Genomic DNA, 27,933 nt, shown 5'->3' with positions numbered 1-27,933 from the left:
CACGGCAGAGCCTGGCAAGCTACCTGTGGCATATTGGATATGCCAAAAACAGTAACAACAAGTCTCACAACTGATACCCACTTGAGCAAATCAATGAACAACGGGACGACAGTGCTACAGTGCTATTCCATTGATCTGAGGGTCTGTCTTTTTTCCAGCCCCATGCTATTTTAATTACTGCTACTTTTTAGTACTGTTTGAAGTTAGGGAAAGTGTTACTCCCCATCTTCTTTTTCCTCAGGATTGCTATGGCCATGTGGGGGTGGTGGGGGGAGAAGAGTGGAGGGGAGAGGGGTGGGGAATTAGGGATGGGTAATTTTTCCGTAGGAATTTCAGGAGTGTTTGATCTATTTCCTTGAAAAATGTCATGGGAATCCTATAGAGACTATATTGAATCTCTATAATGCTTTGGGGACTGTTACCAGTTTGATGATGTTAAGCCTCCCGATCCATGAGCAGGGGATGCAACAGAGAAATGTTATCAGGCCAGCAGGTAGGGAAAAAATAAGGCAGCCCCTCTTGAAAGCAGGCCACGTTGAAAAATTTAGAAAGTCTGCCCCCAAGAATGTTTAGCAGCAGAACTGGAACAACCGATTCCTTGAGAAGATAGGCACTCCATTTCCCACTCCCTACCCCTGCCCCCTCCTCTCCATGAAGTCTCCCCGTCCTGAGGTGGCACCATTGCAGTGACACTGCTGTTTCTCTGCCAGGAAGAGTTCTGTGTGTACTTCTGTCCACAATGGGACAAGGAACTGGTGAGGCTCTAGTCTCCTCCGTCCCCAAGTGGGGAAGAACACAGACCTTTGAGGGTGCTTCTGCGCCAGAGAAATGCAAGGGGCGCCATCCTTTTCTCTCACTCTGCTGCTGCTCCCTTCCCCAGAGTATTGAAGTTGGCTCTTCTGCAGTGCAGTACAGGAGTCCTCACGTGGACACGACAGTGGAAAAAAGGTACGCCCACAACCCCAAGGCCATCGCTCTTTTCAAGTGGGAGCATGGATCTTCTATACCTGGGGGTTCCTTGTGGTGTCTGGTGGGGAGCGCCAGGAAGCTCCTTGGCACTTGTAGCAACTTTGAGCTGGATACCAGCCTCTGAGGTTCCCAGGTACTCCCGTCCCTTCTCTGTCCTGCCACTGTAGCTAATGACAATTTTGTTCCCATCTGCTGCTTGGGTCTGACCCTTCCTGAAACCTTGCAGGATTGAGGAACCCGTGTGAGAAGTTTATGTGATATAAATTCAAGGAAGGACCAGTCTCCTCATCTCGAAATTTTTCTTTGAGTCAGGCATGAAAGCCCTCACCTGTCTGTATCTCAAGTTTCACTGCTCTTTTCACTTGTTTAGATCTTTCTCTTTTTTTCTGAATTCCACATGTTCACATCTGTGCGTGTGCATGCACGTCGTGTGCAAATGTGGTAGGGTGGGGTCAGATGGGATGGTGTGGAAAGGGGAAGGGATTAGGAGGAAATATTAGCTGCTGTTTGGACTCTGACTCGAGCTGTCACTCTAGGTATCTGCATGCACGGGTGTGGCGGAAATTTGAACCAAGAAGGAAGTGAGGCATTTCCTAAATGTCAGGCCAGCTGGTTGGTTGGTCCCTTCAGGTGTGCTGTGGGCTTCGGGGCTGAGTGTGAGCCTCCAGGCATAGGTGGTCACCAGCCTACCTGGTCAGTCCCGTGGGCGGAGAGCAACCCCAGAGGAGGGAGTGATTTGGGGTGAGAACAAGAAGAGGTAGAGTGATTCTGGATTATCCCATCCTGAAAGGCACTTGGGTGCTGGGCTCTTTCATTTCTTAGCTGTGTGGCTCTGACTGTTTATGTATTTCGAGCCACTGTGCTTCAGCATATCCCCCTGTATAGACGGGAACTTACGAGGCACAGAAACCTCTAGGGTCTCTCGAACTGAAGGAAGCATCAAGGCATCAGACAGGCTAGCAAAGAGAAAATCAGCTTAGCCACACAGCATGGTGGTGACTTGTAAAGATAAATGGGGTTGAGCTGGAATACTTGCCCCGTGTCGAGGAGCCTTGGATGTCAGGGCAGAGGAGGGGGGTTCCCCAGGAGCGGGGAAGGGGTCTTCATTTTCACCCCCAGAGTAAAATGATGCTTATCAGGGAGGATATGTTCACTGACACACCACGATGGTACCCTGCACCTGTCTTCTAGGCCTGAAAGTGGGCCGCAGTGCTTGCTTCTTCAGTAGAAAAAGGGCACAGGGCTGGGAGGGGTGAGGGCGTCTTCGGAGCCCCCAGGACCTCCGCTGCCTTTCCTTCAAATAATCCACATTCCCAAGTAAGGGTCCTTGTTCCCAGGGCCCTGGGGTGCACTGAGCTCCCATACCCAGGAAACACTCATTAGGAAAAGCTCCCATGGGCAGCCAGTGGGCATCTGAGAGAAAGCTTATTTTACACTTTGGGGAGACTGGTCGCACCCACAGCAATGACACTAGGTTGTGGGGTGTGGGGACTCACGTGCCGTGAGACCTGGCACGGAGCACAGAATCTGTGAGTTTGCTGTCATTAGCATTTTTTGAATCCTGTTTCCTTTACTTTTGCCTTATTTGGGGGATTTCCCTTAATTTTATTATTTATTGACGTATTTATTTGTTTATTTTGAGCAACACTGGGTGGTGCCCAGGGCTTACTCCCGGCTCTGCACTCAGAATCACTCCTGGTAGTGCTCAGGGGACCTTATGGGGTGCTCCGCATGCAAAGCAAACACCTGACCCGCTGTACTGTCACTCCCCCCTGCCCCGCCCCTTAATCTTTAAGGGATGAAGTTATAGGTCGACACACTTTATTCCCTGGCACTCCTGCTTGGGTTTGTTTGACTTGGAGCAACACCCAGCTGTGCTCAGGGCTTCCTCCTAGCTCTGTGCTCAAGAATCACTCCTGGAACTGTGCGAGGGATCATCAAGGGTCAGAGTTGGCACATGCGCAGTGAGCGCCCTCCCCCGCTGTGCGGGCATCCCTGCCGTTTGCTGACCGAGGCCCAGGCGGGGGGCGGGGGCGGGGAGAGATGGTCGCAGGAGTAGCAGCAGCCCTGGAGCTGCCCGGGAGAGCTGGGTCCGCCCGGCGCACTGGAGGCGCGCTTTGTTCCTGCGTGGAGCCAGTTCACACGCCTCTGGGAGTGCGTGCCAGCCTCCGAGCTGGTGCCAGGGCCTGGCCGGGCGCTGTGCTGCACGCATCCTGTGCCTCGGTGGCCTGGGCGAGGCTGTGGGCGGGTTTGGGCTGGGTTCTGCGGGCTGCTCTGAGGAGTGCTAAGAGGGTTAGTCAGGTGCCCCTGGTCCTGAGCCCCGGCTGGCCAACACTGCAGCCGCTTGGCCCTCTGGGGAGGGGCCGGGTGAGGGATGCGGGGAGATCTTCTTTCTGACCTGGGACTATAATAAGATTCTGCTGAGGAATATTTGCAGAGCACTGTGGGTTTGGAAGCAGGCTAATTGAATCTTCCATCAGCAGGGCAGCGCCATCCGTCTGCATTTGTGTTTGTTGCCTTTTGCTGCTGTCAGAAGACGTACGAAACTGAATTAAGATTGAGGCCAGGAACAGGAATTCAGGGATGCGCTCGGTATTTTTCTTAATCAAAGCAGGTCACAGGAGTTTGTGCCCTGAGTGCTGTGACGCCGGGAGACGAGGGCTGAGCCTCTGATGTGGAGCTGCTCAGGGAACCCGAAACGATCCACTTTGTGCAGAGAGGTGGGCTGGAGGGGCCGCCGGCAGGTTCAGGGCGGACCTAGTGTGGGATGTGTGAATGTGTCTGAGGGCGGGGAGGCGGCAGGGAGGGGGCAGGCCCCTTTCTAAGCCCCTTGCCTTCCCCTCTTCCGGTTTGCCTTCCGTCACCTGGTGCGCCCGAGGCCCTGCTCCCGGCGCTGGCCCCCAGAATGGGTCTCTGTGCCGGCCCTTCCACCTGCTCCTCACTGTCCTTCCTCCCGCCCCACACCGGCGTCCCAGCCCTCCTGCTTGAGTGGTTCGTTCCCTTTTCTGCCTCTTGTGCTGCCTGAGGCCACACGCAGGCTCCTGTGTTGGTGCTCACGCACCCAGCTGGGGCACTCTCTGGGGCTCAGAAACTTGGTCATTGTAGCCTCACACATTCGGGTCACAGCCCTGGCTGCGGCCTCACACGTTTGCTTACCAGGCGTCACGGGCATTGGTGGTGGGGTCACACCTGGCTGCAGGGAGGCAGAGACAATCCGCCTCCTCGCAGGCCCGGGCCTCCAGACGGAAGAGCCTCGAGCACTGTACCAGCTGCACTTGGTGACTCCAGGGTCAGACTGGAGACCTCTCTCCCATTTACGTGGAGCACTTTATGCCCCGATCCATTCCTCTGTCCCTCAGCTTTATTTTTATTTTATTTCAGGGGGCCTTGGAGGCCACACTCAGTGGTACCACGGCTTACTTCTGGCTTTGTGCTCAGGGGTCACGCCTGGAGGTGCTTGGGGGGACCGTGTGTGGCGCCAAGGATTTAAACTGGGTCAGCCGCATGCAAAGCAAGTGCCATGCCCATTGTACTACATCTCCAATCTGGAAAAAAACAGAGTGCCCCCAAACAGATGACTGGTTAAAGAAACTCTGGTACATATATACAATGGAATACTATGTAGCCATCAGAAAACATGAAGTCATGAAATTTGCATATAAGTGGATCAACATGGAAAGTGTCATGCTGAGTGAAATGAGTCAGAAAGAGAGAGACAGACATAGAAAGATTGCACTCATATGTGGAATATAAAGTTGCTGAGAGGTACAAGCTTACAATGATGCAATTTCTGGCAGGTATTTCTCTGGACTTGGTTATTAAAATACAGAAATCCAAATGAAATAAAAATGAAGGGGCTGGAGGTGTAGTACAATGGGCATGGCACTTGGTGGTGGAATATGTGCACTGGTGAAGGGATGGGTGTTCGAGCATTGTATAACTGAGACTAAAACCTGAAAGCTTTGTAACTTTCCACATGGTGATTCAGTAAAAGAATACATTTTAAAAAATCATAAAAAAAGAAAGAGTATTAAATAAAAGACTTTATTTAAACACCATGGCTTCCAACGTTCTTATACAGGCTCTTGATATTCCATTACCACCAGCGTGACCTTCCTCCACTGTTGGCCCCATTTTCAGACCACCCCCCAGACTGCCCCCTTAGCAGGCACACAATAATTTATTGTGTATTGCTTGTTACAACTAAATGGCTACTGGAAGGATCAAAAAATACTTCAGTAAAAGAGAATTTATGAAAATTATTGGATCTCATTACAGCGTTTTTAAGTCCTTGTCAGAGGACTTATTAAATTATTTGCTGCTTGTTGACCCTTCTGTATTACTATTTTTGTTTGCTGAGCTCAGTTTGCTTCTGTTCCTCTCGCATCTGATTTGGTGTGCTCCTACTAGAGATTCAGTACTGAGGGATTTGGAGTTGTGGCATGGCCATGCGGGCAGAGACTGCAGGGTCTGTAGCCTGGGCCAGAGGGTTGGCAGGCGACAGCTGTGGGGGTGAGCGTGGCTGCCGGAGCTTCGGGAAGTTCACGGGGTTGGAAGGGAGGCTTCCCACCCCCACTGCGAGAAGACCCCTGAGTTCTCAGCGTGAGCATTGGAGGAGCTGAAATGTCTCTCGGCTTGGTGTCTCTGCAGAGATGGTTAGTGCAGAGGTGGAGCTGAGCTGGTTTTGGCTGCAGAGGTGGGTGTTTCAGCGAGGCGGAGGCTGGCTTGGCTCACCCCTCCCCCAAGGGTTCGAGGGTTATCAGCCTGAAGACGTGTGTCCAGGAATTTTAGCTGCCTGGCTGCCTCTCCGGGAGCTTTAGTCAGGAATTGGTAGGGCAGGGCCTGTCGGTGCGTCAGCATGGTGGCGGCTATATTTATTTCAAAAAACCATTTATGGCCTCAATATCCAAGAATCTAGAGACATTTTAACATTTATTTCCAATATTTTAATAAACTTAATATATTTTGGTTTTGTAGTCATCTGTATTAACATTTTAACAAAGTTTGTTATTCTGTGATTAAAATATAGTTGTGTTTTCCACATATTTATAAATGTCACTTGTAATAATGGCATTCTGTTTCAGGTTCTTTCTCTTATTTTTAGAAACTTAGGTACTTTTTTGTGCTAAAGATCACTTTTTGTTTAATATATCTAAACCTTTGATTATGTATTATAATCACTTGTATCACTTGTCTTCCTGTTGATCTTCGATTTGCTCGAGCGGGTGCCAGTAACGTCTCCATTTGTCCCTGTCATGTGCTAGTGTAGCTATGTATTATAATAAGAAATAAATATATTTTGTCTATCACTGGTTCCTGGTACAGAGCTACTGGTGAGAGGATTATCTTTTTATGTTTTTTTTTGTTTGTTTTTTGTTTTTGCTTTTTGGGTCACACCCAGCGATGCACAGGGTTACTCCTGGCTCTGCACTCAGGAATTACTCCTGGCGGTGCTTGGGGGACCATATGGGATTCGGGATTGAACCAAGGTTGGGTGTGTGCAAGGCAAATGCCTTTATCTTTTATAGAAGTTAGCCCTCTCAGCCTCACCTAAGTTGATGCTGATAAAGAGTCTTTGAGGGTGGGGGCCAGCCAGAAGATCAGCTATGTTATCACAGGATGGGAACTTCCGGCCCCGTCTCCCTCTCACTTCCTGAAAGTGGGGAGAAGGACTAAGCACTGAGTTCAACTCTCAGAGGCACTGATTAATCACTTATGCCTTAATCGCACTTCTCTGCAAACCAGTAAACAGAGCCAGGGCTATAGCTCAATAGTAGTTCAATACCCAGCGTTATCAGGAGTGGTCCGGGTCTCCTAAGCACCAATAAACATGGCCCTTTATCAGTTTTTAAATTTAATTTAATTTTGGCTTTTGTTCCACAACCAGTGATGCTCAGGGCTTACTCTCAGAAGGGCCTGGGGAACCATATGCGATGCCAGGGATTAAAACTGGACTGGATGCATGCAAGGCAAGCTTCCTACCCATTGCATTATCTCCCAGTCCCAATTTAAAAAAATTTAAACCAAATAGTAAACCCTCAGTTAAAAAGAAGCTAAATAGTGAATCCTGCATGTGAGGTTTGGAGAGCTTCTGGCCAGGTGTGGGGAAGATGTTGGGTCCGGAGCGGGCATTGAGGCTCATGGTCCCTTGCCATATCTAGCCTTTCCTCTTGGTTGTTCTAACACTGTCCTCTTTATCATAAACCAAAATAGTACAGAAACAGTTTCCTAGAGACCTGTGAGCCTTTAAGCAAACCATCAAGCCCAGAGGAGATGAGAATGCCCGACTCCTAGACACACGGTAGAGTGCAGGTGGTTTGAAACTCACATCGGAAGTGGGGCTAGACCCTTCACTCAGGGCTTCTGTGCCCCGAGTTATCTGGGGTGAAGGCATCTGGGTTGTCTGGTGTGGGGGGGGGGGGGTGCACGTTTTCGTGTCCTGAAGTACGGTGACTAGGGACAGGGCTTTCGCTCTCAACTACACTTCACATATGCAAGATGGATCCCAATTAAATAATGCTTCATTGTCTACTTGGACAGTGCCTTGACATTCCAATCGCAGAAGCGATGCACTGTCATTTAGGGGACTCTGGGGACAGTGGGGAATGAGTGTTGCCTCCTCTCCCCTGGCTGTAGTGGCTGCGGACGCAGTTCTCTCCCCCTCATCCAAATGGTCCTGTGCGCCCTGTGGGCCAGCAGCACAGCGCCCCTGGAGCTGGGTAGGAATTCAAGACTGAGGACCCTCCAGGCAATTATTGGGGGGCCATAGTTTACTGAATAAGTCAGGTTTAGGAAGAGCTAACCCAGGTGGTGTCCTTGCCAGCCACTGGTGGCCCGGTGTTGGTCACCTCTCGCTTACATGTACAGACACTCGCTTTCCGTCTTTACCCGGTGTTTGGACAATGCTGCATGTCCCACTGGGTTTCCCTTCGTGCTGTTCAGGGTGAGTGCATGCCCTGTTCAGGCAGTTTGGTTCGGCTGCCAGCGAGCTCTGGAGAGGCTGTGAGCGCACAGCTTTAATCTTGCTTCTTGCCGTGTACATTCTGTTGTCAACTTTCTTTTTAAAATCATTTGGTTTATTTAAAAGGTTTTATATTGTCATTTGGGTATTAGATGATAGCAGTGTTAATGTTCATAGTTTTGATGTACAATTACTGCACCTTTGCAATCCTTAATGTGCCCGAGATCCTCCATGACTGTCCTTATGTGTTTTCTTTAATGTTTCTGAAAAGCTTTTCTTCCACGGCTGCCAAGAGTAGTCCACCCTTTTACCGTCAGAATTCCTCTCACTGCCTCCCTGTTTCATAAGCATCTAAGTTGTTTTTATTCTTTTGAGCCCGGAGAATGTTCCTTAGGCTAGCATAAGCAGGCTGAAGTAGACTGTTATTGCAGTGATTATTTACTTCAGTTCTGATCATTTCTTTCTGATAGAACTCCTAGAGTGGATGTAGAAAGTCAAAAGGCATGAATAGAAGGCTGGAGCAACAGTACAGCAGGTAGGGTGTTTGCCTTGTATGTGGCCAACCAGGGTTCGATCCTTGGCATCTCATATGCCAGGGCATATGAGCATTGTCAGGAGTAATTCCTGAGTGCCGGATCAGGAGTAACCCCTGAGCATCACGAGGTGTGACCCCAAAAGCCAAAAAAAGTGTGGGGGGGAGTAGGGAGCATGCATGAACAGGGCCTAGAGAGATGGTACAGTGTGTAAGGCACCTGCATGCAGTGGGCCCAGCTGTGATCCCTAGTGTCCCATTTGGTTCCCTGAGCACCACCAGGAGTGATCCTTGAGAAAAGAGCCAGGAATAGGCCTGAGCACCACTGGATGTAGCCCCCAAACAAGCCAACTCCCCAAAACCACCGTGAACATTTAACATCACTAGGCTTGACATTTGGGAGCCTTGGTTTATCCCAGGCGCTGCAAGTACCCCACGGAGAACAGAGCCCGAGTGGCCCCTGAGCAACTAGTATGCCGTAGTTTATTATTGAAACGCTGCTTATATTCATATTGGTGTGAATAGAGATGAAGCTGCCGTCAAAGTGCTTATTTAAAAATGTTTGCATGAAAGGAGCTCTTCTAAAAGTTTTGGGGGGCTGGAGAGATAGTACAGTGGGTAGGGCGTTTGTCTTGCATGTGGCCGACCTAGGTTCGATCTATGGCATCCCATATCCCAGGTCCCCTGAGCACTGCCAGGAGTAATTCCTGAGTCCAGAGCCAGGAGTAACCCCTGAGCATCACTGGGTGTGACCAAAAAGACCAAAAAATATTTGGGGCAGGGGGCGGTTCGGGTCCGTTCCTAACAGTGCTTATCATGATGTCAGCAGGGATCACATATGGCGAGTCAGCCGTGTGCAAGGTAAGCACCTTAACTTCGACACTCTCTCTGGCCCAATTCACATTTTTAAGAGCAGTTTCATTTCCATGTGAATGCTTGTGAAACCCATCCATTGTGATTTTTGTTGTTTATTGGCCACACCAGTGATGTTCAGGGATATTCCGGGTGATGCTCAGGGGACCATGTAGGGTGCTGAGGATTGTTTATAGTTGGTGTTTTTGACTCTTCACCCAGGAATTAGTTACGGTAGTGCTCAGGGGACCCTCTGGGGTTCTGGGGGTTGAACTGGGTCAGCCATGTGCAGACAGTCCCCCTGCCAGTTGCTCTACCTCCCCTGTCCCACTGAGTCTGATTTTTATAGACTTAGACAATTACCCCTGCAATCTTGTTTTAGTATCATATCTGATTACCCCCTACTTTATTTATCTGATTTAGAGTCAGTCCCACCCCAAGCCCAGGAAGCCATTGAGTTTACCATCTCTCATCTTTTCTGAATATTTCCTATAAATGGAATTCTCGAATGTGTATTTTTTTTTTGGGGGGGGGAGCACACTTAGCGATGCTCAGGGGTTACTTGTGGCTCTGTACTCAGGAATCACTCCTGGTAGTGCTTAGGGGACTGCATGAGATGCCAGAGAGAACCTGGAAAGGCCACATGCAAGGCAAATGACCGACCAACTGTACTATCTCTCCAGCACCCATCTCTTTAAAATGCGGAATAGTCATAGCTTCTCTGTTGATTTCCTGAAGGACATCTTAGTTGCTTCAAACATTTGCAATTATGGAAAAAAACGTTGCTACAAATGCTCATGCAAGTTTTTATGTGCACAGCTTTCTTAGGAGTAAATAACCTGGGAATATGATTGATTGCTAAATCTCTTCCAAAGTGGGTGCACAATTTACATTTCCCCTGGCAGAGTTCCTGTTTCCCCGTATGGTCCTAGGTTTTGGTATCGTCATACTGTTCTTTCTATGGATGTATGTAATTTTAAATTTTTCATTGAGAGTCTGTGTTTTACAATGCTGTTAATAATGGTTTCTGATGCACATAATTATAACACAACACCCATCACCAGTGCACCCACTTACCTCCTGCAAGGACCCCAGTGCCCCTTCCTTCCAGACTTCCTCCTCTAACAACTCAGTTGTGTGGATCAGTTCTCCTGCTGCATTGCCTTTGGACATTTCTTACTACCTTTAAGCCAAATAAGAGTGATTTATTCCTTTCTTTTTTACCTCACTTAGTGATATCCTCTAGTTCCATCTGTGTTGCTGCATATTGCATGACTTTGGTTTTTTTCACAGCTGCATAGTATTCCTCAACTTCTTGATACAGCCATCCATAGTTGGGCATTTGGGTTGTTTCCATGCAGATGTATCTTTTAAATTTCTTTCTAGTAAACACTCGGAGTAATCATGGGGTATATGTTGATTGAAGGACAAGTTACTCTCCAAGGAGTTGTACCTTTTTACATTCCTACATATTTTCTAATATTTGGTATTGGTATTTTTAATTTTAGCCATTCTGATGGACATGAAATTATATGTTATTGTGGTTTTAATAAACTTTACCCTGATTACTAATGATGTTGAACGCCTTTTCACATATTATTGACTGTTTGCATGTTTTCTTATTAATTTGTTTTTGCTCTACACTTGGCATTGCTCTAGGGAACTGCCTGGTAATGTTTGGGGTACCATATAGTGCTGGGATTCAAACCCTAGACTCCTCACAATGTGTCTCTTTGAGCTATTTCCCTGACACCTACATATTTTCTTTTAAAAGTATTTTTGTTATTATATTTCTATTATTATCTTTTTTATATGTATGTTATCTTTTATCATATTGTTTTTAATATCTTTTCAAGTATTTTTCCTACTTTTGTTTCACATTGTTTATAATTTTACTATTGCTTTGTAATCACCACTTATATAATACAATCTGGGTTCAAGTTCTTTGCTAATATATGTAGCACTGCAGCACTGTTATTCCGTTATATATCAATTTGCTCGAGTGGGCACCAGTAACGTCTCCATTGTGAGACTTGTTACTGTTTTTGGCATCTCGAATACGCCACGGGGAGCTTGCCAGGCTCTGCTATGTGGGCGGGATACTCTCGGTAGCTTGCCGAGCTCTCCAAGAAGGGCAAAGGAATCGAACCCGGTTGGGTCGGCCGCTTGCAAGGCAAACACCCTACCTGTTGTGCTATTGCTCCAGTCCTACTAATATATGCTAATATATGTATTGCAAATATTTTCTTCTAGTGTTTTTTCTTTACTTTCATACATGAAAGAAAGATTTTAATTTTAATGAGTTCACTTTATCAATTTTCAGTTTTATAGTTGGTGTTTTTGTGTTTTGCCAAAGCATTCTTTACCTAGTCCAAGTTTGGAATGACAACCACCTTTGTTTTTTTTTGAATCACCATGTGGAGGGTTACATAGTTCTCAGGATTATGTCAGTTATACAATACTCAAACACCCTTCCCTTCACCAGTGCCCATCTTCCATCACCAACCCCCACCCAGTATACCTGCCGCCCCCTCCCACCTCCCCAGTCCCCACCCTTATCAGTGATAAGTTTCACTTCCTTTACGCTTTATCTTGATTACATTCTATGTTTCAACACACAACTCACTACCGTTGCTGGGGTTTCCCCCCAAAAAGAAAAAGAAAGTCCTATTGCCAAGGAAGCATTTGATAGTTCTCCATTGCTAAGAATATAGAGATATTAAGTCCCGCTGTTTGTTACATAACTTTTCTTTTTCCCCCTTGCCCCGCGCTGTTGCATGAACGTTCGTGCAATCGGAGGCGCTGAGATAGGAACGCAGAAGAAATGCATTGATTGGAGGACTAAGGCTCGCTCTGGCTCTTAGCAAAGGCAGAAGGCCTCGTGGACCTCCTTTTATTGATCATGGTACCTCTAAAGGGCGCAATACAGTGACGTCACCAAAGGCATCAAAAAATGTTACAGGGAGAACATTGAGACAATGGAAACATATTGTTTCCTTGTATGGGTAGGCCTATAGCCTCAGGAAAAGAATACAGAACTGAGAAGGAAAAGATACAAAACCGAAACTGAAACCTTCTACAGGCACCTGGATTTACATCCCAAAGATAAAGCTGGGCCTGCACCTGAAATCTACAATTTACAATATCAAAGGTCAGGCCTGGCTAACGCCATCTGCATGTCAAAGACCAGCCAGGCTTCTGTGAGAGAAGGAAAAACTGCTCTTTTCAGTATTCTGAAATTATTTTTCTGAAGGCAGCTTGAAGGGGGAAAATGTTCAGCTTCATCCAAACCAGTCAGGACACACGAGAAGTCTCGCCCATTTTCATGGGTCCCTATGTTCCTGTCCGTAGCACGGTACGGTATACATGGGCTCGCCCTGATAGCTCAGTCCAGCCCCAACACCGCGCCACAGAGTTCACGCCTGTTTAGTAATCGCCACGCTGTCTGACAAAGGGAAAAAAACGGAAAAGGATGGTTATTTCCTGTCATCAACTGGCGTGGGGCTCTAGCTTAGTTGATAGTCTAGTAGAGTGTCTGCAAGCAGTTTCTGGAACCAAAGGTCTTGCGTTGGTATGGGTTCCGGCTCGAGATTCCACCAGCGTCCCGCTGTTCCATGTACATAATTTTTCCCCTTATATCCCATTCCCACGCCACCAGGTCTGTTTGCTTAATGGACATCACACTATGGTTGACGCTACGCCTCGTTTCTTCCCGAGAAAGAAGGATATTTCTTCTCCGCCGGCGTGGGGATATTAGCTTAGTTCAGTCTAGAGAGATGGCTACCACTTTGATTGCCTTCAATATTTTAGCAAAAGACTTACTATTCTTGTATTATGTGAGGATTTAAGAGTCTTTGTTTTCATAGTTATCCAGTTGGTCTACTGGTATTATTTAAATATTTCCCTTTTCTCCATTGAACCATTGGTACTTTGGTGTTTTCCTGTAAGTCATGTGATCTCTTGGAATACAGTCCTCTATGTCCTGTCATTCTTTTTGTTCTTATACCAGTGCTTGTCATACTAGCTTTAGTTCTGCATTTATTAGTCTTGAAAACAGGGAGGCTGGAGCAATAGTACAATGGGTAGGGCATTTGCCTTGCAGATGGTCGACCTGGGTTCGATCCCCAGCATTCCATATGGTCCTCTGAGCACCACCAGGAGTAAGTCCGGAGTGCAGAGCCAGGAGTAACCCCTGAGAATCACTGGGTGTGACCCGAAAAGCCCCTCCGCAAAATGTAGATATTCCAACTTTGTTCTTTTTCAAAATTATAATTTTACTAATTTGATTACTGCAAATAATTTTATAATAATTTACTAATGGTTCTTTGTACTTCCTTATGCAGTTTAGAAGCAGCTTGCCAGTTTCTATCCCCCAAAAAAGTGCGGTTGAATTTTGATCCTTTAAAACTGTCAATCTAAGGAATAGAGACATCTTAATATTTTGTTATCCATGGACTTGGAGTATCTCGACACTTACCAGATACCTTACCTTGCTCTGTTGTTCTCTGGCCCTATAAATGATATTTTAAAGCTTCATTTTCAAATGTTTATATGTGTAGATATAATTTCAAAAATTGACCTGCAGTCTTGTTAAATTTTTTGATAGATGTCTTAGAACTTACTGTGGATGTAAATATTTCAAGTACTTTTACTTCGTCCTTTATAATCTTTATTTCCCCACAACCCTCTTTTTCTTGTAATGAATAGCTGGGATATCCTAAAGTGTTGACTGCAGGGGATCACATAGATCACAGCCTGGCTGTGTTTCTTGTTTTTAATGGTAAAGTCACTGGTCTGTCTGTCTGTCTGTCTCTCTCTCTTCTTTCTTTCTCTCTTTCTTTCTTTCTTTCTTTCTTTCTTTCTTTCTTTCTTTCTTTCTTTCTTTCTTTCTTTCTTTCTTTCTCTCTTTCTTTTCCTTTTCTTTCTTTCTTTCTCTTTTCTTTCTCTTTCTTTCTTTCTTTCTTTCTTTCTTTCTTTCTTTCTTTCTTTCTTTCTTTCTTTCTTTTTTCTTTCTTTCTTGTACTGCTATTTATTCAGCCGTTGATTATACTGATTGAATTGGGCATGAACTCCATGTTGCTTTTTTAAATTCAGAATGTTAATTTTATATTATTATTTATTATTGTTTTTTAATTACCGTGAGATACAGTTACAAAGCTTTCCTGTTTGAGTTTCAGTCACACAATGATCGATCACCCAACCCTCCACCAGTGCACATCTTCCACCACCAAGGTCCCCAGTATCCCCCCCACATCCCACCCCTCCCCCTGCCTCTGTGGCAGACAATCTCCCACATACTCTCTTTTGTATTGCTTGTTATGAATAGCATAAGATGTTGCGCAGCCACAGGAGCGGCCTTGTGCTCCTGGAATTCCAAAATTTTAGATAATTAGGGTCTGGAGAAATCTCTGCAGCGAGCTGTTCGGTTTGGAGATTCTTCTGTGTGTCTCTGGATCATGGCCATTAAGCAGCTTGAGTAGCAGACTTTGTGGGTGTGACCTCCAGGGTCCCATGGGGGGAGGGGGATGAGAGGGACCGGCCAGTTCCCTGTCCCTTGTGGCCCGGAGTTTGCCGTCACTGAACCCGCATACTGCACTTCTCATTGGGTTCTGGAAGTTGGTGGAGCCCGGAATTTTCAGGGGGCAGGTGGAGGGACGACACCTGCCCCAGTCTGAGGCACCCCCGTGAAGTTGGCCTGGCTTAAACTCCGGAGGCATCTCTGCAGCGACCTGCTCGGTTGGGAGATTCTTTTGTCTGTCTCTGGATCATTTGTTTCATTTGTTTCATCATTGTTTCCATCTTTTCCAGAGAAATAAGCCGTTTGCATATGCCCTGCAGGGCGAGCCTACTTGCCCACAGCAGCTGTGGGCCCTCACTGCACTTTTGATCCCTTTCGAGATTTACGGGTCTCTAAGATGAGGCCAATGAATGAGCTTGTATAGCTGGGCCGGAGCTGGTTTGTGGGGATGTCTCCCACATACTTAACTTTTGGCCATTTTATTTCTTGGTGAACATGTTGTTGGGGTCCGGCCAAAGGCACAGCAGCAATTTTGGGGTATCAGGAAGCCTGAAGGCACCATCAGGCTGTTGATGCCTCGCCCCACAGGTGCAGGCTGACCCGCTGGCGGCACCAAGGTCAGTCAGTCTTTCACAGTTCAGCTTAATGATCACGGTAGATTTGCCACACAGGTGCTTTGATGGAGGCAGGAAATTTGCTTCAGTTTTCACTTTGTTGAGAGATTCAGGGTTTTTTTTTTAAATTTAGTTTTATTAAGATACTATGACTTACAAAGCTGTACATAGAGTTGTTTCAGGCATCTAGTGTCCCAGCACCAACCCATCGGCAGTGTCCGTGTCCCTCCACCAGTGTCCCCAGGTTTCTTCCCACCCACCCGCCGGTCTCCTTGGCTGTCATAAAACAAATTTATTTCATATTACTTCCAGGAACAAAACTTAAAGCAATGGCAAAAGAAATTATCAAAAAATAAATCAATAAGTCAATTTGTGGTGATTGATTGCTGCATGATTTTAACCTGCGTAAATAAAAAAATTCATATCATTTAATACAATTTCATATAGTGCCTATTGTCATTTACATAGACAAGTTTTCAATTCTGGCATCTAAAATATATTGCATGAAATTTTATTTTGTTCTTGGATCTTATTGTAGTAATTATCATGTCTTCCCTATGATAAATACAACTTTTTAAAAATTTCTGTGCTAATATATTTCAACTTTTACATGAAATAAAACTTACAAATGTAAATTTTAGTAACAATAAAGAGAATTAAGAACATTTAAATGGGAAAATATGATCAGCCTATAGAAGTCCAGTGTTTGGTCTGGAAAGAGGAATAGTGATTTTATATTAGAAAGTATATTATCGGTACTGCTTACGGGTCTGCATTATTAAGCAAAAGATTGTGATAAAAATCTCTCTGGGTGTACAAAATGATCAGCACAGAACAATCAATATAAGTGAGAAAGAATACTATTCACTTCTAGCATTTGAATATTTTGACTTTATGCATAGATTATAGGTTTTTTAAAAAGTACTCTATACATATGGGCTTATTTGACACGAGTGGCATAATTCTAAAAAAAAAAAAAAGAGAAAGAAAGAAAGGAAAATAAAAGCTTTGCAAGCTCGGAAACTGCCCCTATTTGTCTACTGCTTTAAAAAGCAATGTAAAGGGGCTGGAGCGATAGTGCAGTGGGTAGGGCGTTTGCCTTGCACTCGGCCGACCAGGGTTTGATTCCCAGCATCCCATATGGTCCCCTGAGCACTGCCAGGAGTATTTCCTGAGTGCAGATCCAGGAGTAACCCCTGTGCATCGCCGGGTGTGACCCAAAAAAAGCAAAAAAAAAAAAAAAAAAAAAAAAAAGCAATGTAAAAAAAGAAAAAAGAAAAGAAAATATAGGGTCAGGAGGATAACTTAGAGGGGTCTGGAGTACATTCCTTGCGTGCAGGAGACTTGAGTTCAATCCCTAGTACCTCATGAATACTGAGTACTGAGCTCAGAGTTGCCCCCTAAACACCACTGGCTGTGGCCCCAAAATCAAAAACACAAAGTCAGGCTGAGGAGATGTTTATGTTGTATTTTCTGACTCCCAAAGGAATAGAAACAAATGGGCGAGGATTAGTAGAACAAGCTAGGTGTTCCAGGTGCAGGTGTGGGGAGCGCCTGCAGAGACTGGGAGAGCTGGCCCCGGTGGGCGGGGAGGCTGTCCCAGGTGAGGCGGTGCGGGGAAGAGGCTCTTCTCAGGTGCTGGGCTTGCTTTCTTAGCCCTGATAAAGGCAAGGTTTGGAAACCGAGCAGCTGAATATGAGCTGTGTCCTTCTCTTCATCGTCCCAGAAGCCGTGTTCAGAACCCTGAGCCTGTGTGTGAGGTCTCACAGGCTAGTGAGTACAGACTTCTGATTGGTCCTTCCCAGGTCATCATACGCTTAATGCCTTCCTTTGCTTAATACAAGACTGCCGCTGATGATAATCATTGAGCAGCAGGAAGCAGTCCCTAATTCAAACGCCCTTTGAAGACTGAGCCTCTTTTATAATTATGTTTGCTAAGCAGTCATTCAGTGAGGGTGGACATCCCCGGTGAGAGGGCAAGTGCTAGTTCCCAAACTAACATATCTTACTCTGAACAACTCCAGATTTTCAGAGTCCTTCAACTATTACTCTTTTGAGTACCTTTCCCTTATTTGTTGACTTCTTTATGCTTCCTATATATTAGTATCTTTCCTAAAGTTCCCCAGAAAATACGGAAAGGCTAGTACCAGATATGAACTTCTCTCTCCATAGTTCATAGCATTGTACTTGTATTAATTATATGATGCCACCAAATTAATTATATGTTGCTACCAGATTTTGGTGGCAATACATAATTAATGTAAGTGAAGAAATGAATAGAGAGAATTTGTTGTAGCTAAGAGAATACTGTCTCCTTGTAAGGGAAAGTAATGTGAATATGTATGTGTGTATATATATATACGTGTGTGTATATATATATATATACATACATATATACACATGTATATCCAGAATCTTTATTTAAAAGCAAAACATAGAACAGTGGGTTAAAAAAATGATAATTTTAAAGAAAATGAAGTCGTGTTTATATATTTAGTTTTTCAAGACTTAAGGATCTGGAGGAAGCAGAACATATATATCGTTACTTAAATCAACAACAACTCTTTTTCTGCTTTCTAAAATAGTCCAGTTCTGATAATATAACAGTTTGATGGCAGACTGTTTGTACAGAGACATTACTGAGAATTTAGTGCTGATATGGGGTAACTCTTTGCAGTTGCCTTTACAAAGGTCTGAATAGCACCCACCATTTTTTTTTTTTTAATGCAGGAGTACTGCTGTTTATTCAGCCATTGATTAAGCTGATTGAATTGGGCATGAACTCCACAACAGCACCCACTTTAACTTCATTACCTTAAATAATCTATGGTTAGTGGTATATTCTGAATATGTATTTGGGTTTTAGAAATACTGGATATAGAAGTCAAAAAATAACTGGATAAATGGTACTTACAAATTGGGCAGAGGAAAATGAAGGTGATCTTCTAGGAAGTTTTCATTGGAGAATTTATTTTCATATCTATTCCTGGTGGACTGGAGCGATGTGGGTAGGACACTCAGTAGCTTGCTGGGCTCTCTGAGAGGGACGAAGGAACCTGACCCAGGTCAGCTGCATGCAAGGCAAACGCCCTCCCCGCTGTGCTGTCGCTCCAGCCCCTGGCTTGACATTCTTAAATGAGGGCCCGGGATGGAGCTCAGTGGTCCAGTGCCTGCTTCACTGTCACTTCTCCAGTCAGAGACTTGAAAACCAGGGAGAGGGGGAGGGAGGCCCGCAGAGAAAATGAAAGAGAAAAAACACTAATACGTTGCCGAAAGCAGGCAGAGTGGCAAAGGATAAAGGATTATGGTGAATAAACATTTTGAAATAGAAGCAGAAACATAAGCAAGTGGGGAAGGATATAAATAAGAACCAGTTAGAATATTTGTGTGTTGAGTAGGGTGGTCCAAAATGCTGCCAAATTCAGCCCCCAGTTGTAGCAGCTCAATAGATTTCTTTCTCTGTGGGGTCCTGGGCAGGGAGCCAGGTGTCTGGGTGCTCCTGTGTGTGCAGATGCCCCACCGTGATGTCTTTCAGAGTCGCCCTGGGTGCCCAGCTGTAAAGTGGTCTCTGTGCTGGCACCTCTGGCTGGGAATCAGTCCAGCCTGGGAATATCAGCTAGGTGTTTGAGCAAAAGAAGGGTTCACAAACTTTGAGAACTACTAACCTAACTTTACTGCCAATAGATGAGTTACATTGACAGCAGGCTCGTCACCTGTAATAGAATTTGGAACATGAGAGAATAGATCTTCAACTTAGAATGGAATGCTGACTGCATTGTCATTCAAGAACGAGAGTTCAGCATTGCGTGTGGGAGAGAATTTGGCAACCCCCGGGGAAAGCATGTGAGCACTTACATGTGACCTGGCAGCCCCCTTCTGGTCCTGAGTGAGAGGAAACACTTCCACACATAATACTTTTGCGTAGGCACTCAGGAACTGTACCAGAAATAAATGAAAAAGGAAGGTAACTTGAATGGAGAGAAATCTACTTTTCTGAGTATTTCTTTTTATGTACTGTTGACTTCAGAGCAAATGAACTTTTACGTATTGCTTAAATTAAGAAAGCCAAACCACACCCAGTAATTGAATATACAAAGAGCACGCTGCTGACCCAGGTTCGATTCCCAGCATCCCATATGGTCCCCTGAGCACCGCCAGGAGTAATTCCTGAGTGCAAAGCCTGTGCATTGCCGAGTATGACCCAAAAATCAAAAAATTAAAAATTAAAAAAGAAAACTATTCGTATTAGTTCTATGTGGGGGCTGCACCTGGCTGTGCTCAGGACTTGTTCCTGACTCTGCACTCAGGGTTCACTTGTGGCAGGCCTCGTGGGAACCATATGTGGTTCTGGGGTTCAAACCGGGCTGGCTGCCTGCAAGGCAGGTGCCCGACCCAATACTTATGTCTCTCCAGCAACTTATACGAGCTCTTAGCCCATCCTAATAAAATACCAGCGCTTGGCTAAGTTAAACCATAGAAATCTGTTTTCTCGCAGTTCTGAGGCTAGCCGTCCACAGTGAAGGTCTTCAGCAGCTAGATTTCTCTGGACACCGCTCTCCTTGGCTGGGCGGTGTCAGCTCCCTGCCCACCCCGCCCCCCTCCCAGCTTCTCCTCTCTCTCATGCTCCTGAGGTCCCATCCACAGCGCTTCTTAAAAGAATGAGTCAATTTGGATGGGAGTCCATCTAAGTGACCTCTTTACATTTTAATCGCCTCGTTAGCAGCCCTCTCTCCAAGTACCGTCACAGTCTGAGATAGTGGGGTAGTTGGGACTTCACCATACAGATACTCAAAGGACCATACAGATATTCAGCCCATCTCAAAATACTGTTCTCACATACAAAATTTCTTAGTATCCTCACATTTCCAGTCAGTGTTCAGAGTTGTAATTGTCCTCTGTAATTCTTTATTTCAGTGAATTCAAAGAAGTTCTAAATATTGTCCTTAGTTGGTATATAATTCAAGCTTTATACTCTGAAGATTGTATTTCCCATTTTTAAAAGTGAAATCAAAACTTTGGTTTTCTACACTTGATTTTTTTTTTCTGTACTGGATCTAATTATGCTTTGTAAATGAATTTATATTTATCAACACACTTTTAAAAAACTTGTCAGACATGGTCCCAAGAGGAAGCCAAAGGGCCGGAGCAATACGACAGTGGGTAGGCCGACCCGGGTTCGATCCCCAGCATCCCATATGGTCCCCCCAGCACCGCCAGGAGTAATTTCTGAGTGCAGAGCCAGGAGTAACCCCTGAGCATTGCTGGGTGTGACCCAATAGGCAAAAAAAAAAAAAAAAAAGGAAGCTAAACAGAAGCACATGTTTTGCATGCAAGAGGCCTGGGTTTGGTCTTGGCACTGCCTGGTCTCCCAAGCATGACCAGGGCAGCCCCCAGACACAAAACTGAAAGCTGAGTAGCCCCTGAGCACTGCTGCTTGAGAACCTGCTCCCACCTAAGAACAGAAACACAAAAATGTGTCAGAGTTGAATAATATTTTTTCACTAAATCCAATCACTTCTTAGCCTTTTGGCTAAGATCAAGTGTAGTACTTTTTTTTTTTCAATGAATTCTCACGTATCAGGCATAGACTACACTTTAAAAAGCTAGTTTATATTAAGTTTTTTTGAGAAATAAAATTACATTATCCAAATGAGTAAATTAGTTTAATCATGGTTATCAGGGTACCTGTAAATCAACTGGCTTGCTTTTATTTGGACATTACCTTCTGGGAAGGTTCTTTTACTGACCTAATTTGCGTTATTTTCTTCATTTCCAGTATGAGTCCAGCCTTCATTGAGATTTGCTGAAGAAATTAGACCTGAAGTTGAACTTTAGTTCCATTCCTGATAAATTATTTCACAAGGAAAAGTACTAATCAACCCTCAAGCCTTTTTGCTCCGGAGGTAATATTGTGTGTTAATGATTATCATAGGGTTGGGTAAATGCACATAATTGGGACTCAGACTCGGTATATTGCTTCCCACAGGCTTTCTGCGCTGAGTGACAGCACTACCACCGAAGTGGTCCTTGTCTCAGCTCCTCATCCCATGGTTTCATACAGACAGGTGTGTGTGTGTGTGTGTGTGTGTGTGTGTGTGTGTGTGTGTGTGTGTGTGTGTGGTGTTCTGTTTCCTGTCTTCCCTTTGTGGCAGTTGTTTCAGTGATTGCAGGCAGCACGCAGTTGGTCTGGTGCTCACTGGGGAGCACGCCTCTGGGCAGACAGTGCCAGACAGTTCCCACTGGGGGATTGCACGCAGGAGCGGAGCTCAGCAGTTCTTGCCCAGGGTCATGGCAGACTCGCACACCTGCTCACTCCTGCCTCAGTGCCCACACTTCCTGAGGTGGTGCTTGCCACGGTGACAGTTCAGTTGGAGCACTTGCACCACAGACTCACACTGCTGTCCCGTGCCGGGGCCCAAGACAGGAGAGCTGCGGGATCCAGTCAGCACCAGCCTGCAGCTCTGGGGCCAGACACGGCCTGTGCTTGAGGCAGGCCCTTCCGTGGGGGGCGACTCTCCTGCAGATGGTGACGGCCAGTGTTTCCTCCGAGCGCACCGCTGAACAGCATGCTGCTCGCAGTAACGTTACGAGGTGGCGTGGCCTGTTTGTCTCTCAGACTTTCCATACGTATAGAGCGCTTTCCAGAAGTGACATGATATGTAATAGAACAACTAGAGATGAAAACTCGGCTGTCTGTCATGGAGTCAGACACAAAAAGCAGTTTGTGAAATGTGAAGCGATTGCTCACTACATTTTTTAGGAAAATGTCGTGATTTTTTTCATTTAAGAAGATGTTATTTTTGTTAACATGCGATAAGTATCCAAAAGTCCTGAAGATTCCCACTTGAGAGCTATTAATTTAAACTGCAGAGTCTGCAGAATGACCTTTCATGGGGTAAGGGTTGGGGAAGAAGCTCGGGCCACACCTGGTGGTACTCAGGGGACCATATTGGGTGCCAGAGATCAAACTGGGGTGAGCAGCATTTTATTCCCTATATTATATCTTCCCACCCAGGAAAATGTTTAAAGATCCTCACCTACCTAAGGGGTCTCTGGTGGGCATTCAATCTAAGATCTCCTTCCTTCCTTCCTTTTGCTAGAAAGAAGGAAATAAATGGTTAGTTGCTTTAATCCTGCAAACATTCAGATTCTCCTAAGCAGAGATCTAAAATCAGTTATACTAGATTCCTGTTATTAGGATGACTATTAATGATGGATATGTTTGTTCTTTTTCACACAAGGCTGATTAAAATGCCTTTTTTGCTATAGCAAAATGAAATGCCAAAAACCAGAAATAAGATCATCTAAAGGTGGAAAAACTGAAATAGAATAGGAAGATCATCAGCTAAGAAAGATCTACTAGAGAAAAGAGTAAGTATGACATATTGGCATATAGTTTAAAAAGTTAATGCAGGCTGTGGATAAGTTCCGCAGTGGTGGAGAGTTTGCGTTACATGGCTGAAGGTTTGAATCCCAGCCCTGAAAGGAAAAAAGGACAAGCAAAGAATTGGATTTTAAATTGAAAAGCAGAGATAGATTCAGTGAGAAGAAATCAAGTTTTGTTTTCCTGGAAACTAGATGGCCAGGTCACAAAGCAAGCCAAAAATTATTTTTAAAAAATTTCTACATTAAGTTTTGTATTAAACTATGTGAACTGATTCTTAAGAGTTCCAAAAAGTCATGCAGGAAAATTGCCCTATCTTTTAAATCTCCGAATCACTGCAGTGGGGGAGCAGGGGTCGAGGGAACAGGGGAGAGAAGGATGCAGCTCCACCCTGTGGTACCGTGGATTATCTGAGGCCACCCTGGGGTGCTGGAAACTTCCAAGGCTGCACCTAGTGATGCTCAGGGGACCACGTGGTGTTGGGTCAGGTGTATGCTAGACATGTGCCCTGACTGCTGGAATATCTCCCAACATCCCTCCTACCCTTACAAGATTTTTGTGTACACTATATGCACATGATATCATAAAATTAGATATTTGTTGCCCACATAATTTTGAAATCTGCATTTCACTCAGCTAAACATACTGTGGACATTTCACATGATTGTATTTTATTAAAAAAAAAAAGAGATAAATTCACAAGTTTAACAGATACAGAAAAGGCATAATGAATTGTCTTCCTCCTATCCTTGTAAACATTATTTTTAGTCGAAGTGTAATTTTTCTTTTTTTTGTCACACCAGTGACACAGGGGTTACTCCTGGCTCTGCACTCAGGAATTACTCCTGGCAGTGCTCGGGGGACCATATGGGATGCTGGGAAACAAACCGGGCCAGCCGCCTACAAAGCAAACGCCCTACCTGCTGTGCTATTGCTCCATTGTTCCAGCCCTAAAGTGTAATTTTTTAATAAACATTCCATTAGTTTCAGGTGTGTAGATACTGGTATGCTATTTATATATTGATCATAGTGATGTAAACAGTTTCATTATGAAATGACTATAGTGATTTATCCACAGTAAATCTAGTTGTACCCATATACAGTTGTAACTTTTTTTCTAGTGATATTGAGAAATATTTTTTAAATTTTTCATTAGTGAATCACCGTGAGGTACAGACTTAACAAACTTTCATGCTTGCATTTCAGTCATACAATGGTCGAATGTCCATCCCTCCACCGGTGCCCATTCTCCACCACCAGTGGTCCCAGCATCCCTCCCACCATCCCCACCCCACCCCGCCTCTGTGGCAGGGCATTCCCTTTTGCTCAAGATTGAGAAATATTTTAATGAATGCATAATAGTATATCATAAGGATTACACCCGGAATGCCAAGACGGGAGTTGGGAAGTGCAGCTTGGGGCTTGCTTTGGGCAGTTGGAGGACTATATTAAGTGTTGGAGGCTCGAACCCGGGGCTTCTGGATGCAGAGTGCTCCAGTCCGTTGAGCCTTCTTAGCCCTCTGTATATCACTTTTGTTTTGTTTTGGGCCCATCCAGCTGTGTTCAGGGTTTTCCCTTCCTGTGTGCTCAGGAATCACTCCAGAAGGGGCTTAGGAGACATACTGAGTGCAGGGGTTGAGCCTGGGTTGACTGATGCACGGCAGGACGCTCCCCGCTGCGCTCTCCCTCCAACTCCCGTGGGGCACTTTTACACACTCTCCAAATGTCCTGTCTGAGGAGGGTCACTGTTTTGATTTGGTTAGGTTTTGTATAATCCTGTGGTTGTTGAACAGTCTTGCAGAAGTAACTTTGGTCAAGTTATTTGTGTTTTTAGGAATCGTCTGATATTGTCTTTCATCATCTTTTCCCCACTTCTGAATGCATTTTCCATTGCAGTCTCCAGTCCACCTTCTGTAGTGTCACTGTGTGGTCCTGTCCTTCCTCTCTCTGGGCTCTCCCCTCCCGCACTGCCCTACCCTAAAGACCCTCTTCAGAAGGGAACTCTTTCTCTTGACTAATGCATTTTAGAAAATAATAACTTAATCTAAAACATTAGTCTAATTCTGTAGCTGGAAAAAAAAAAATAAGAAACCCCCCACCCCTTGGGGCTGGAGAGATAGCACAGCGGGTAGGGCGTTTGCCTTGCACGCGGCCTCCCCGGGTTCAAATCCCAGCATCCCATATGGTCCCCTGAGCACAGCCAGGGGTAATTCCTGAGTGCAAAGCCAGGAGTAACCCCTGTGCATCGCCAGATGTGACCCAAAAAGCAAAAAAAAAAAAAAAAAACAAACGAACCCCCCCCCCCCAAAATATCACTGTCACTGTATCACTGTTATCCTGCTGCTCATCCATCAATTTGCTCGAGTGGGCACCAGTAATGTCTCCATTGTGACTTGTTACTGTTTTTGGCATATCGAATATGCCACGGGTAGCTTGCCAGGTTCTGCCGTGCGGGCTAGATACTCTAGGTAGCTTGCTGGGCTGAGAGGGGCTGGCTCTCTGAGAGGGATAGAGGAATCGAACCCAGGTTGGCCGTGTGCAAGGTAAATGCCCTACCAGCTGTGCTATCGCTCCAGCCCACCCCCCAATTTTATATATATATGTATATATACACATACATATATATATTTTTTGAAAATAGCTATAGGATAGTGTTCCTAACAAGAACTGTAAATCTGAGATAAAAAATAGGGAATGGAGTATCTTCTGGAGTTGGAGCAGAAGAGTTAACTGTGTCAGTGATTATTCTGAGTTATATTATACTGTCAGACTGCAATTTTAAACCTGTGTTTTGGTTCTAATGGAAAAGTTTTCTCTTTTTGTAGTATTAAAACTTGTGGTTTTATTATCACTTGTAACTTCTATCTGAAATTTTGCTTATAGATCCAAGAGTTGGGGATCATTTGGTATTCAGATAAACAAGAGTAGACGCTAATTCCCCCTGATCCTAGTCTTTATTATGAAAAATATTCTTATTCATTTCAAAAATGGTTGGATTAAACTGGATTGTTAAAAATCCAGACTTGACTTGTTTTGTAAAGTTTTAAAATATAGCATCAAGGTAACATTAAGGTTTTTATTTCACTTCTCTTTGCAGGCATGAAAAATAAAGTGACAATTTTATTGTGTGCATTTCAGCAGGCCTTCTGAAATTTAACTGAAAATATGACTTTTTCTTCAGAGAACTGTTCTTTTCAATACCAGGTACTTCAGACAAATCAACCCCTTGATGGTAACTGTTTGCTTTTCTTTATTATACTTGGGAAAATATTATTAAATATCCTAACACTGGGAATGAGAAGAAAAAACAACTATCAGAATTTTATGGAATACTTTTGCATTTCTCTGGCATTCATGGACCTTTTACTCTTGGTAAACATTTCCATTATTTTCTATTCCAGGGATTTTGTTCTTTTAGGTATGAGGTTTACTAAATACCACATCTGCTTGTTTACTCAAATTATTTCTTGTACTTACGGTTTTTTGCATTACCCAGTTTTCTTCATAGCTTGTATAGATTATTACCTGAATTTCTCTAAAACCGCCAAACTTCCAGATAAGTGGCAAAAATTATTTTATATCTTTACAGTAATTTTAATTTGGATTTCTATCCTTGCTTATATTTTGGGAGATCCAACCATCTACCAAAGCCTGAAGGCACAGAATGTTACTTCTCAGTGTCCTGTCTACATCAGCGTGCAGGGCTACTGGCTTTCGTTTCTCATGGTGATGATTCTATTTATAGCTTTTGTAACCTGTTGGGCAGATGTTATCACATTGGTACAGGCTCTCAGGATCGCTTCTTATATGAATGAGACTATCCTGTATTTTCCATCTCCATCCCACTCTATTTATACTGTAAACTGTAAAAGAACACTCTTGCCCAAGTTCATTGTCTGCTTTCTTGGTACCTGGTTACCATTTGTATTTCTTCAAGTAATTATTCTTTTATTTAAAGTACAGATTCCTGCGTATATTGAGATGAATATTCCATGGTTGTTTTTTGTCAATAGTTTTCTCATTGCTACAGTTTATTGGTGTAACTGTCACAAGCTTACACTACAAGGTATTGTATTACCTATGGATCCATTTGTTAGCTGGAAATGCTGTTTCATTCCCTTTACAATCAATACTCTTGAGCAAATTGAAAAGCCTATATCAATAATAGTTTGTTAATATGTTACCCTGTTTGAACTAATTGAAACTAACAACTGTAGTTATAATTTTACAAATGGAAATGATTCAGATACATAAAGAATAAACTGAAACTTCTCATACCCCTCCTCCAGTTTTCATCAGTCTTGGGCTCTGGTATTCATTCATGTTTTTTGGGGTCACACTTAGCAGTGCTCAGGGCTTTCTCCTCCCTCTGCACTCAAGGATCACTCCTGATGGGACTTGGGGGATCATATGTGGTGTCAGATATCGAACTCGGGTCAGCCTCGTGCAAGGCACTTTGCTATCTCTCTGGACCTATTCATTTTAAAATAATTCCAAGGGAAAAAAATCATACCTGCTAAAAAAACAGGTATATTTTTAACTTAAAAATGTGCAATACCCATAAATATCTCAAAGTTTGCCTTGAGGTTTGACAATATCAAGAAACCAGTTTGCTTGACCACACGTGTAATATAGACTATATAGAAAAGACAATTTGTGACATGCTGTTGGATAATTTGAAATTTCTCAAGTTGGAAGTAATTATCAGTCCAATCAGTGCCATTATAAGAAAAAGTTGGGTACTTAAGAGGACATGGTAAACTACTACTATAACCTTTTAGGCTAGTTTTGGTTTTATTTGTGAACATGTAGCTGACAAGAGCTCAGGACTTCTATTATTCCAATTTAAAGCATCTTCTGACTTCAAATATAAAATTCCAGAAGTTTGGCCTACGACTATGGTCAGTGTCTGATAAAGGAAGATTTTGACTGTGAACTGAGCTAAAATATTAGAAACCCAAAACCACGCGGCCGCTATCATATTGCAAGGAAGAAGACTAGCTACTCTCCTCGATGGTGCAATATTTTAAATGCTGAGAGGTAACAGTGGAGTCACTGTTCTACAACAAAAGTCAGTCAAAGGGGAGTGCAGCAGGTAGGGCT

The 27,933-nt window shown here is 44.3% G+C and overlaps 1 protein-coding gene and 1 pseudogene across 4 annotated transcripts in view; both read left to right on the top strand.

Moving 5' to 3' along the window:
• Nucleotides 1–27,107, top strand: part of GPR160 (G protein-coupled receptor 160) — a 34,548-nt gene extending 7,441 nt beyond the window's left edge. The window contains exons 2-5 of one of the 4 annotated variants that reach the window (XM_055125718.1): nt 21,223–21,349; nt 21,433–21,511; nt 22,716–22,817; nt 25,928–27,107. In XM_055125718.1, the coding sequence (XP_054981693.1) occupies nt 25,996–27,006 (1,011 nt within the window). In that variant the 5' untranslated portion in view covers nt 21,223–21,349; nt 21,433–21,511; nt 22,716–22,817; nt 25,928–25,995 and the 3' untranslated portion in view covers nt 27,007–27,107. Of the gene's footprint in view, nt 1–21,222; nt 21,350–21,432; nt 21,512–22,687; nt 22,818–25,927 lie in introns of all 4 variants that reach the window. The other 3 variants (XM_055125717.1, XM_055125720.1, XM_055125719.1) reach the window with 3 other exon arrangements.
• Nucleotides 20,957–21,043, top strand: LOC129402708 (U2 spliceosomal RNA; annotated as a pseudogene).
• Nucleotides 27,108–27,933: the final 826 nt, after the last annotated feature.

Source organism: Sorex araneus, chromosome 2, assembly GCF_027595985.1.
Source record: "Sorex araneus isolate mSorAra2 chromosome 2, mSorAra2.pri, whole genome shotgun sequence".
Taxonomy (NCBI): Eukaryota; Metazoa; Chordata; class Mammalia; order Eulipotyphla; family Soricidae; genus Sorex; species Sorex araneus.
Note: the sequence above shows the minus strand (reverse complement) of the source record. Positions and strands in the feature narration are given on the sequence as shown.